The sequence below is a fragment of the Typopeltis vanoorti genome, chromosome 5 (genome assembly GCF_054136105.1).
Source record: "Typopeltis vanoorti isolate ZY-2024b chromosome 5, IOZ_Tvanoo_1.0, whole genome shotgun sequence".
NCBI lineage: Eukaryota > Metazoa > Arthropoda > Arachnida > Uropygi > Thelyphonidae > Typopeltis > Typopeltis vanoorti.
Window position 1 is genome coordinate 68333511 of NC_143553.1, and position 13480 is coordinate 68346990.

General features: G+C 37.2%; 1 protein-coding gene across 2 annotated transcripts in view; it reads right to left on the reverse strand.

Moving 5' to 3' along the window:
* LOC150106497 (uncharacterized) overlaps positions 1 to 13480 on the reverse strand; it is a 553742-nt gene that overhangs the window by 103851 nt on the left and 436411 nt on the right. For both annotated transcript variants that reach the window (XM_090393159.1, XM_090393158.1), the window contains one exon: positions 10170 to 10430. In XM_090393159.1, coding sequence (XP_090249285.1) covers positions 10170 to 10430 — 261 coding nt within the window. The remainder of the gene's footprint in view (positions 1 to 10169; positions 10431 to 13480) is intronic.

Below are 13480 nucleotides of genomic sequence, written 5' to 3' on the forward strand. Positions count from 1 at the left end.
AAATTCTCTTCCCATTGCTGCTGGCATTGTTGCATTACTTACAACCTGTTCTGTTGTAAGTAACAGAATGCCCAACACATTACATAATCAGTTCGAAATACAAAGGCAAGAGGGCAGCTGTAGAATGCATGTTCTACTGTTTCCAATTGGTAGCATATGTCACAGATTGGATCTCTGATGTTAAAGTATCTCAATTTGATGGTATTGACTGGAAGGTGGCTATATGGAATTCTCCAAGCAAGATCCCTCCTGTTAGGGTATCCTTGGAACTTCAATAAGTTATGAAACAAAGTATCGATGTCAGTAGCCAACTATGGAAGTTCACAACAAAAGAGATTAAAGAATTCTTTATACCAAATTTTACTTTTTTTTAATGTAAATAATGTCAATGCTAAAGTGTTGTAGTATTCAGGAACAATCTCAGCTTTTGGATCTTTATAATCATTTACTCCAAACAGTGGGAAGATGAAAACCCAGATAGTACAGAAGAAGATCAGCACATGTGTGATTGGTCCGCAATATTTTTTTATTTTTGAAGCTGCATTACTTAAATAGAAGAATTTTAGACGAATTTTAGAAGAATTACTTAAATAGAAGCCCAATCCTCCATGCTTCTTTGATAGCTAAAGAAATTCCTTTTTAATTCTTGGAATCAGCTGGACCAAAAATGTTTGCACAGGCTTACTATATGATTGCTTTTCTTCAGCTGCAATGTCTGTAATATTTATTATGTACAACTGAGCAGGAAAGATTATGGTTTTGAGTACTATGGCTTTATAAGAAAAGAAAAGTGGCCCTATTCTCCAGTCTTCTAAGGTTTCAAAGTTCTTGTATATAAGTTCTTGAACTGGTAATATTGGGTAAGTGGAGAAGGGAATTCCAATATAATGAAGGGTTCTGTCTTAGTTAGTCCAAAAGGAATGCCTAAAAGATCCACTTTCCAAAAAAAAGTTTTAATTTTGTCTTGTCTGCATTAGTTTATCCACTGATCTTGCTGAATTTTTCCAAAATATCAAAAAAAAGATATATATATGGAATCATCCTTCAAAGTGCCCACTACGTCATCAGCATATACTAATACCTTATTTCCCTTCATAGCTGAAGGAACAGTTATTCCTTTCACTTGTGTATTGTCAACTTCCTGTAAGAAAGGTTCAAGAACCAATGCAAAGAGAAGTCAAGCAGGGCAACCTTGCTTGACTCCTTTGAAACTTTTGACTGGGTCTGACAGGAACCCATTAACTAGGAGGCATGTGGTTAAATTGGCATAGGCTTCTTTGATAACAGATAGCAGCTTTTTACATACACCAATTGGCAGGAAGATCTTGCTGAATTGCTGGTATGGAACAGAAAGGGATGCCGGACATTATCAAATGCTTGAGTATGGTCTACTGATAGCACTGCCATTGATTGCTTTTTTGCATTTGATAATGCATTTGAGCCTGTTATTGATAATAAATGAAAATCTCTTGTAGTCAGTATTTGGGATACTAAGGCAAGTGATGTGAAGTCATTAGCTTCTATATATGAGTTTCCCGGTCCTGAAGTTACTTCAGGTGCAAACTTTGTTTGCTTACACTTGAATAAAGGATTAATCCGAGAATATAATTTCTTGGCATCTTTAATTTGTAGTGTAACCAAGTGCAAAAACTTCCATCTTGTATGGCTGTTTGTTTTTCAAGACAAATTTCTTTCATAACTTTTAACAAATTAACCATTCATGTTGAAGTTTCTGGAATAAATGACATAAAAATAAGTAATTCAATAAGTTATGTAAAGTATTTACAGCATGTTTCGCTAGCTTGAGCTAGCATTATCAAAGGCATTTTTAAGATACATACTCAAAGACTAGAATTAGTGACCTCCAGAACAAGGACAGTCACATGCATGGAAGGTGACAGTAGTACTCTCTACTGAATATTTCGTGATTGTTGCTGATGGGAAGATATAGCAGTGAAACAAAATTTATGTAAAAATGCACCATTTCTGTTAAAATTCTACAGGCTTTGTTAACACATGAGCTGAATATATTTTTTATGTTCATTTCTTTTGGTAATGGTGGTCAGTCCTGTTTGTCCAAAGCACTGGGTACAACATTAACAGGTGATAATGTAGACACCTGGAAGGAGATGATCCTGGTGGTTCTTAATTTGTCTCAGGAAGTGAAGACTTAGTCCAGAATGTCAACTGTTCTGATTTTGTGTTGTCTCAGGAGTGAGCCCAGTTTATCTGTTGTACCTTTGATATAAGATAAGGATGTGGTGTGTGTGTGTATATATGTTCATCATCTATATATAGCATACTATATATATACAGGTATCCCTTGCTTAACGCGGTTTTGCTTAACGCAGATTTGATTGTCGCGGCGAAATTAATTGCAGCAATCCCTTGATATACGCGCCAAGAGTTTTGATTAACATGCCTTTAAATTTATCACGCAAAATCATGCTCACGGCACGAGGCTGCTAGTCTCGTGGTCATCCAAATTCTCTTAATGATCTGTGTGAGAATGTGAAAGTTTTTATTTTTCCCACCAAATACGACATCATTGCTACAACCCATGGACATGGGCGTTATTGCAACTTTCAAAGCCTATTTTCTTAAAAAGATATCCTGAAAGGCAGTAGAAACAACATCGGAAGAAAATGCGATTACGCTCCACGAATTTTGGAAAAAATTTAACATTAAACACACAATTCAGAACATTCGTGACTCGTGGGAGCAAGTGTCTTCTAGTTGCATGAAAGCTATTTGGAAAAAACCTTCTGCCAGAATGCACTAATGACTTAGGTTGTTTTCAAAATCCTGTGAACAACGTGGTCAAAGAAATCGTTGCAATTGGTGAAGACCTCGGTTTTGATGGTGTTGACGCAGAAGATGTTAAAGAATTATTGGATTCAAATTCAAAAGATTTCAGTGACAATGATCTTCTTGAAAATGAACAACGAACAAATGGAATGTGAAGATGAGGCTCCAAAGGAAATAACAGTCAAAAAATAATATTTTTGGTTTACAGATCAAGTGTTGATCATTTTTATTAACTTAACCAACTAGTTTCACCAAACTTTAACTGTTGGCGTCTTCAGGGCACTTACATATAGGTTGAAACAATCTCACAATTATGTGTAACTATAAAACTCACAATTATGTGTAACTGAGAGGAAGTGTTCACTTGTTTGCTGATGATGCAAAGTTGGGTAGAGCAATTGTGAGTGCACAGGATGTCAAAATTTTACAGGATGATTTGGATAGTTTGGAGGACTGGGCTAGGAAAAATGGATGTCAATTTAATGTGGCAAAGTACAAGGTTATGCATTTTGGGGTGAAAAGAATAGCAGCAGTATATCACATTGGTGGAACTGTACTCCAGGAGATTGACGAGGCCAGGGATTTGGGAGTATTGGTGGATAGGGAATTGAAGTTTAGGGAACACATTGCAAAAGTGGCTAAATCAGCTCATCAAATCACTTGGCTTCTGAAAAATACTTTAACATACAGAGACAAACAAGTTATTGTTCCTCGGTATCGAGCCTGGCGCCCATAACTGGGCACAGTTATGGGCGCCAAGGTTTCTTCATGATGGGGAGGAAGTGGAGAGGATCCAGAGATGAGTGACCAAGATGATAGCAGGTCTGCGGAATGAACCTTATGAGAATAGGTTGAAGATTTGTGGGTTGCAAAAATTGGTTGATAGGTGGAAAAGGGGTGATATGATTGAGACATTCGAATTACTGAAGGGTTTCTATAAGATTAATCCAGAAGATATTTTTGAAAATAGGACTGGTGGTGGGAGGACTAGGGGCCATACATGGAAGCTGGGCAAGAATGTGGTTAGTAATGGTGTTAGAGCTAGGTTTTTTTACTTTTGAGTGGTGAATGAGTGGAATAAGCTGGCAGAATCTGTTGTGGGTGCTATGACCATGAATGAGTTCAAGGCAAGGTATGATAGATACTGTGTGAATGTCGAATAGTTGTTCTTGACATGATGTTAGGGCCTTCCTCAATGAGTCTGTTGACTCCTTGGAGTTGCTAAGAATAATAATAATAATAATAATAATATACTGCTAGTTTAGCATATTGGTTATTTTCTCTCTTATTTGAAATAAATTAATTCAACTGGCTTCCAACCATACTGGTGTTTTGCTTATTCTGTTGTCTATTTCCAAAGTATCTAGAAAAGACTTATTTTCTTGGAACAAATCTGCAATCCCTTGAATCATGGGTTATTATAGTTCCTAGAAAGGAAGTCTATTATGTGGCAACTAAATGTCTTTTGGTGTACAGAAAGTTAATCCATAATTGCAAGATTCGTTATCCAAGATTTCAAGTATCATTCATTTCAAAATCTAGATAATTAAAATTCATAGAATCAAATCCATTTTTTTTTAAATAAAAGTTTTTATTAAAAAGCCAATTGGCAAATTCTATTTTAATTCCTTAGGCTCCAAGCACATGATCTCTTCTGGAGCCACACACTGTTTTTTAAGAAATGCTGATCAACAGCAATGTACATAACTAATATAAAATCAAGAGAAATTCAGCACAATTATTCATCTTTTATAAAATAAAGTCCATATAATGGAATGACTGAAGTTTAGCTTATATTTTTGCTGTTTTCTAAGTTACAGTTATTCAGAGTTTGTTCTAGTCATCAAGTATGCCATTTTCTAGAGCATTCTTTATTGCATCAAAGAAGGCCATATAATGATAAAAATTATGAATTGTAAGAAGTACTAAGCCAAGCATTTCATTACTTTGTAGAAGATGGCATATGCAAGCACACGTGAAACAACGGCAGGTATAACATGAACAATTTTCAAGAATTTAAGTAAAGTCATCTTGTTAGCCTTAGTCATCTAGTTTCAATTCATAGCACAATTGAAAGAATAGTGGAACATTGCACCCTTTAATTGGAAAAGACATGGGTTTGATTCTTGTTGTGATGAGGAGAATCCTTATATGGGCTTTTTCAGTTGAAGGTGAGTTAACTGATCTCATACAGTGGTAGCAGCATTTTTTACCCCAGATATTCAGGTTTTTCATCCTGCATACAGAGAAATCAGCCTTAAGAACACACGCAATTTACAGACAAAAAATGCTGTTGTTGGTGATGATGGGCGATAGATGGCATTCATGGTGATAGTGTTGTAGTTGGAGAATTGGGTAGTAGTGGAGTGGATGAGATGTATTTAGCGAAGTAGAGTAGAATAGTGTGCCCTCCTGCGATAAGTGCTTTGACTCCCTGGAGGTGTCAAGTAGTAATAATAATAATAATAATAAAATCCATTTGTTGTTCAGACAGCCTGGCTGGCTGAGTGGTTAGCGTATCCGTTCTCCAGCCAAAAGGCTGCAGGTTCAAATCCAAGCGTGGGCATGGATGTTTGCGATTGTCTTTGGAAATACTAGTGGTGGTCGGTGGTAGATGGCGTTGATGTAATTGTGGTCAGTTGGTGGATTGAGTTGTGGAGACAGTTGCAGAGCAGGTACCTTCCCTCGATGAGTCTTTGGACTCCATGGAGGCATCAAATAATAATGATAATAATAAATAAAAATTAGGGGAAAGAGATTGAAGGATTGTGAATCACAGAGAGCTTAATAGGTAGGCAAAAAAGAATTAAAGGGAGATATTTGTAAGGTGTATAAGGCTGCGACAAGCAAGAACTGAGTAGCGGTTTTATTTTTTAATGTGAGAAGATGGTAGTGAGAGGGACACATTTCCAGAAAGTGTGGGAATGAATTTAAGGTAAAGTATTGCAAATATGTTACTGGATGCAAGGAGTTCACTGACTTTCTTTGTAGATTCCTCTTTTGTTGGTAATGAATAGAATCTTTAACATGTTCAGCATCTATAGTAAGGTTCTAAACAAATTTTCGAACTTCATTTGTCTCCAACATTCCTATAAACACTATTTCACAATGTACAGCTGCAGCTGTCTGATATCTAATAGATGCCAATCTATTTTGCTAGCTGTATTTAAATAACCATTTTCCTTTTAAAAGTCCTTGTAAAATTTAAAAATAATATTTATATGTGTAGCTACTGCAAATGTCAACCCCCAATTCTTCACACTATAAACACACACGCGCACGGCAGGATATGTCGTAAACAGAGCATGTGCCATATGTTCTCTTGAAGTGTTTTCTAATCATTGTTAGCATAATTGAAGCCTTTAAATATTTAGAGACAATCAGAGGCTTCCAAATATCATGCAAAATTAATCCTTGAGAGAATCATGCAAAGGAATCACTTCCTTAATTTATTATTGAATTGAATTATATTATTGAATTATAACATGACAAGCTAGTAGTCAAGCTGGAACAGATGGGAGATTGTACAGTAGATTAGTGCATTGGATTGGATACTGGCTGTCTGAGAGGTATCAGCAGGTTGTGTACAGGGGAGTGATGTTCCAGAAAAGGAAAGTCTTTAGTGGTATGCTCCAGGGGTCTGTTTTGGAGCCATTATGGTTTAATTTGTATGTAAATGACATTGGAAGACACTGGAAAGTACTTAAATAGCGATATACAGTTATTTGCAGAAGATGAAAGTTGGGAAGAGTTATGAGAAGAGAGCAGATGTTTTAGCCTTGCAAGAGGACTTGAATAGACTGTCTGAATGGGTGAGTGTGTGTGGGGGGGGATGTCAGATGTCAGTTTAACATAGCAAAGTGTAAGATTTTAAAATTTGGGAAGCAAAGATGGGATGCAGAGTATAGGATTGGTGGGGATATCTTAGAGATGGTGGAGGACATAAAAGATCTGGGAATGATACTGAATAGGGGCTTGAAATTTCATGGACATTTTACTAAATTATGAGGACAACATAGTCATTTATGGGAATAATTGTAAATGAAGAATTTTATGATTATTAATACTTCATTCATGATTTAACATGAATTGCATTTCCTGAGCTAAGTTTGCTCCTAAGTAAATTGTAATTTAAACGCTTACTGTTTTTTTTGTTCAGTGAAATAATAATTGTAATTTTTTTTAGTTATTTATCTTATATAAATTCTTTATATTAACTTATAAATGTATCCTAAGTGAACTGTAATATATGCATTTTATTTGTTGTTACTGAAAGTGAAAGTATTTCTAAGGGACTCTGCTAATGTAATTTGATTGGCTGCTGTCAGAAAACTAAGTTATTTTGAGATAGCGCGTGCCTTAGCATTGGGAACTGTACAACGATCACGTGGGAATTTCGTTGTAAACTGAAAGGGCAGAGAAAAACAAGTTTGGGCAGGAAAAAGAGAGAGGATTGATGAGATAGAGAAAGAAAGAACTAGAAGGAAAATGGAGAGGTGTAGGAAGGTCGTGAGATGTGATCTAACCTGGGATCGTACAACGTAACAAAGATTTGAAAACTTTCCGATTTTAATGGATCTTACTTCGAACTCATATTTATTTATAGTTTCCTGTCACCTTGTAAAGGAATTTACCAAAGCGAAAGGATAATAATATGATCGAGATTTATCGTAAGATAAGTTATTACGAGCAAAAAATACATTTTCCAGTCTTAACAAATAAGTTATTGAACTCAGGGATACTATGTTTTGTGTTGCCTATAGTGGAAGATTATTGAGTACCTAGAAGTGCTGTAATAGTTTTCTATAATGTGCAAGCTATGATGATCATACTGGTAAGAATATCTATTCAATAACTAATGTGTATAGTGTTGCTTGTGTCCGGAGAACTTGGTCAAATTTCATGTTGCTAAAGCCAGCTAGTCAAGCTTGAATGAGTGATATTATGAAACATTTCCTTGTGAAACTAATGTGAGAAACTTCATTGAAGAATTAGTTCATGTTTGAATGTGTTATCTCACAATGTATGTGTAAATTCAAGACTGAACCTTTTAAGAACTATTTTAATCCTCTGATAGATATTGATGATCACCTCAAGGGCATGGCAAACCCGAGGTACCAGATGCTGGACCATGCCTTACTTCATGTAATATATATCTGCTATATTATTCTGTAGACTGGTCCCTCCCCTTCTTTCTTTGCTTCTTTATCCTCTCCTTGTTCCTTCCCCCTGATGCTATTAGAGTATTCAAGGGCTAAGGGTGAATCTTTCCTATCTTGCTAAGTCATTTCGTCTTATGCAGCCACCAAAGGAGGCAAGCTAGCCTTAATAGGTGCCAGTCCCAAGCCCGGATAAATGGCAAGGGTTGATGCCAGGAAGGGCATCCGGTCGTAAAACTTCACTGCCAGCTCTAGCTGTGATATGAGTCAAAGAGAAAATGATATAAGGGCTAGGGCGTACCCCCCTTAAGCGACACGCAGCCACATCGCCATACAGCTGCGAGAAGTGGACGAGGGCTACCGCATCAAGGGCGGGTGCGGTTAAAGAAGCGAGCCCATCAGGTGGAGAGGATGTTGTGAGTGGGAACACTGAATGTTGGAAGCATGACTAGAAGGGGAAAGAGAGGTGGCAGACATGATGAGGAAGAGGAAGTTGGACATTTTATGTGTGCAGGAGACAAGGTGGAAGGGGGTAAAGGCAAAGGAACTGGGAGATGGATATAAATTGTTCTACTCTGGAGCGAATAACGAGGGAAGAAATGGTGTGGGAATTGTGGTGTGTGGCAGAATGAAGGGCGAAGTACTGGAAGTGGGTAGAAGGAACGACAGGATCATGCGAGTGAAATTGGGTCTTGGAGAAGAGCGGGTGGTCGTATTATGTGTATATGCCCTGCAAGTTGGCTGTACAGCAGAGGAGAAAGATGAGTTCTGGAACATATTAGATGAAGAAATGATGGAACTGGAAGAAAACGAGATGGACACTCATTTTTGGACACTCATTGTGCTGTACTACCTCTTCAATCTACTATATTAACTGGCACTTATTCCAACACCTGGGAGCAATCATACATTCAGCTATTCCAAAAAAGAAAGATAAGTATACTGTCAAACTACCAACCAATTTCCATCACTTCAATACTCACCAGAATTATGGGAAGTCCTCAACTTCACTACCCAGAGGCCTGCCACTTAACCAGTGATCCACCAGTATGGATTCCACCATGCAAGATCTCAAAGTACACAGCTAACCTCTTAGCCTACATCACCCACCATTGGACACATGCTATGGAAAGGTCTGAAGAAATGTGCTGCTGCTCTTGACATTTCCAGAGCTTTTGATCAAGTCTTGCTAAACAAATTGTCATCCTTTGGTCTACCTACCATCCTCTGTAACTGGGTATCCATCTTTCTCTGGTGGTTCACTGCACATTGTGGCAGATAGCTTCCTCTCTTTGAGTAAAAAATTTTCACTTCCTGTGCATAACAGTTCTAAATTCTGAGGCACTATACAAAATCAAGGAAAAACACTAAATGTCCATTTAGTGTTTTTCCTTGATTTGTAAAATGGAATGTAAAATCTTATTAGAGATATTTTCTCTGTATTATTTCAACATGAAAGAATGTTTGATCATTTTAGCTGATTCCTTGAATGATCTTGAGAAAAAAAGTTGAAATCTATGTGGCATATTGTGGTTTGCTGCCATGATACCTGATGTGTTGTTTTAGTTGTATGTACTGCCAGTATATTATTTGCAACTGTGTCATTTTTTTCCTAAATAAAGTCCAATTGAAGAAACAAAAACTTTACTTGAAATCAATAAAACTATAGATATAGTTCACCCACCGATTAGAGATCACTCGACACTTCTGCGCATGTCAGAAAAAGGAGAATCCATTCCGATAATAGGGTAATCTGTCCATATTGTGGGATGAGTTGTTTATTATTACAGGTCGGAAAATTAACTTCTCTTTTATGATTATTGTAGTTAACTATGTTGCTTGTATAACAATTGAAAAATTTTACCTATAAAGCACGCGATTTCACGTGTTGGCGACCGATTCGTATGTCCTTCATTTCTTTCTCCCCTTCAGCATGAATCGACTATTCTTGGCAAGATGCCAAGCAGAGACCTACAAACAGTGGATGAACTATATCACTCTTTATTTAATTGACTGAGTGTTAACTTGAGCTATCGTTTCTTAATGATATTGGAATTCTGCACTCCATCAGAAAGCCCTCAACTATGGTTTAAGGAACCACTACAGAAAAGCATGGGCTTACCCCAGTAGTTTCTAGATTTCTATTATGAAATTGTTGTATTTTGATAATAATATTTGAGTGATAGTATTAAAAAAATATACCTTTTGTTGAAGTTCCAACTGGAGAGCAACCATGGCACGTATCATACATTCTTCTAAATGAAGTTGAGCTGCAGAAACTTCAGAAGGAGCTTCAAGATCTGGAGATGCTATAAGGGAAGTGGATATATTTTCACTTTCTACTGGAGAAGGGGCAGTTTTTAAGGGTTGATCCACTCCATGTATTACTGTCTGTGTGCACTGAGATATGAAGGATGGATATGACTGATTATCAGTTTGGATAGGAACACTTATGTAATGAACCTATAAATATAGACGAATTTGAAATTATCATATTTAAAATCAAAGCATTAAGAAGATGAAAAAATTTATTTTTAAAACCTATAAAAACAATTTCTGTCATCTCCAAAAAGAATCATTACATCATTGCGACAGTTCCACAGTCAGAAAGACTTATTATTATTATAACAGCACTGCTTTTATAAGCATTTTATGGCTAATCATTTGTTTGTAGTTTATGTACTAGAAACATATGTTATAACATTTATGGAAGCAGCAAACATAATTATGAGCAATGAAATAGTGGCATAATTAAATAGTTACACACACACACACAGTTCCAGTGGCTACTAAAACTATTTAAAACAGCCACGTTCTTAACTGAAACCCCTTCTGATGCTATGATCAGAATCTACATAATTGATATAATCTCCACCTGGATGACACATCCTTGGATAGGCACCACTCAGTAATTCAAATTTTTTCTACTGCTATCACCCTCCCACCATCTCCATTCATCAATATTAGCCTGTGATAATCATTCTTCCTTTTACTTGCCATGCTGTGAAAAAATTCATGAGATTCTTTTTGGCCAATCTTCCAATGCTATCACTCTCAAATTCCAAGTCCCAATTGCAATCTTTTGTTCTTAAAAAAGTATTCCATAATGATTATTTGCCTTCTGGTTGCAGTAATTTATCAATCCATTCCATTTTCATTTTCTTTTACATCCTGATACCTAATACCATATCAGCCTTTAATGTACTGCTTTCCACAAAGCTGCTAGTGGCATACTCAGGATTTAATCTTGGGGGGAGGGCAGAGCACTCAAAATTTAATCGGGGGGGGGGGTTCAGTAGATGATTTGAGAATACACATTGCATACAACCTAATGACTGAGCATCTGCAGTGATCGGCAATACATGATATCAGTGATCTCCTCTGGCCCGGCTTAAGCAAATGAAGTAGCGCTTGGTCTGCCCAAGCGCTACTTCGTTCGCCTTGTGTTCACAGCAGTCTTGATTCCCAAGCACTATAGGGTATTTCCATCTTATGTGATTGCTAATTCATAAATAGTAATCACATAAGATGGGAATACCCTATAGCGCTTGGGAATCAAGACTGCTGTGCTATAAGGGAAGTGGATAGAAGACATGGCACAACATAAATAAAAAAAATGAATTTTAATTAGGAAAAATCTAGTGTTGCTTTCCTTTTTCTTTTCTTTTTTTTTTGGGGGGGGGGGGGGGGCAGGGCCCCTTTGCCCCCCCCCCCTCTGGGTGTGCCACTACTGTTTTCTACCAAGTTTCTACACTTGTTGGTTATAATTCTGATATCATCAGCAATATTTTCCATATTTTCTTTCTTTCTCTCTCTCTCCTCCCCCCTCATGAAAATACTAATCTTTTACATTCTATCCACAAATGCCTCTGCCTGCTGTAATAAGAACTCTCAACTAATTCTCATAGACACTTTGCCAGAGTCCTGCATACCCAACTCTAGCTTTTTCTTGCTTCTGAATTTCCATTCACTCATTAACTAATACTTTCCTCCAGACAACCTAACCTCAAGTGCAGGCCATCATTCATATATAAGTCCAGTTGTCCATCATACCATACACCATTACTTCTACCCAAGCTATTCATCTACTGATTTGCTGTCAGCATTATTTTCTTGATTTACTGATACTTTTGCAATAGATTATAGTGTTTACTTTCTGCTTTTTTCCTATTAACTCATCAATGTGAACTTTAGCATTAACTTCTAAACTAGCAACTCTTTTGCTTTTCCTCTTTTCATTTTAAAAGCATCACCAGCATCTTTAATCTTCAACAAAGGAAACAAGACTGTCGTATCAAGTGCTAACATTCTTTCATACTCTTCTTTTTCTTCCCTTGTATGCCTTTTTTTTTGACATCAGTTAAGAAACTATGATAGGCATAGAAGTTAACTACACATAACCTGGAGCATGGGAGCAGGAATGTTCTCATTACAGCAGATGAGCTTTGACATATAGAGTTGAAAATCAAAAGGGAAATGTTGCCAGTTTTGAGAGCCTATGGTAAGAAGTGAAGGCAGGCAATATAGAATATTTAGTGAGGTGTTATTATAGATTGGGAAATACAGAGAGTGGTCAAGTATCAGATGATCAGGCATATTAGGCTAGCTAATGCAGAGTAATTTTTATGGAGTATTTTCAGTCATGGCAGCTATCTTGTCAAAAACTATTTGCTGTAACTTTTGTCCAACCCAGCTTCCACCATTTTGCGTTTTTATAGTTCTATTACATCATTCTTCTTCTTCTACAGTTTTTCATAGGCCCAAGGTATCCTTGGATTTCATAACCATGATTCCAGGGTGGTTAAGCCACAGGCCTATAAATATGCTCATCATCTCATCTTCTTTATACCCTCTTTTACCTTGCGGTGTCGAGGGTCCATTGATCATCGGACCTCAATCCGTTTACAGGATAAGGTGGTCAGCCCTATGCCGCGGTATATTCTATGGGCTGTAGTGTTAAGTTCTCAAGGCCAGTTTGCCTGCTTTGCAGGATGAAAAACCCCAGAATAAACTGAGGAAAAACCCTGCTGTCCACGCCCAAGACTGGCTAACTTGGCTATGGCTGAGGAAGATCCTTCAGTTCCTCACGTCACCGACGGGAATCGAACCTAGGACACTCCTTCCTCAGGCATATGGTTGCGAAGCACATAGCCACTAGGCTAACCGCGCGGACCTATAAATATGCTTTGTATGTAAATTGCCTGTGTTCTACTGGCTGGTTTGCTTGTATGCAGGATGAAAAACGTGAATTTCTAGAAGGAAAAAACCTATTACCTCCATATGAGACTGACTAACTCACCTTCAATTGAAAAGCTCTGATAAAGGTTCTCCACATCATAGACAGCATTTGAACCCAGGTCTTTTCAGCTGAAGGGTATCATCAAAACTGACTGAGCTATGGAGGTTACATCATTATCCAATGAAAAAACTAATTTCCTAGGAAGCTGCTTATTCCTCCAATTCTTGCACCAATGCAAACATGGAATAATTAGGTGCCACTTTGAAGGAACCTA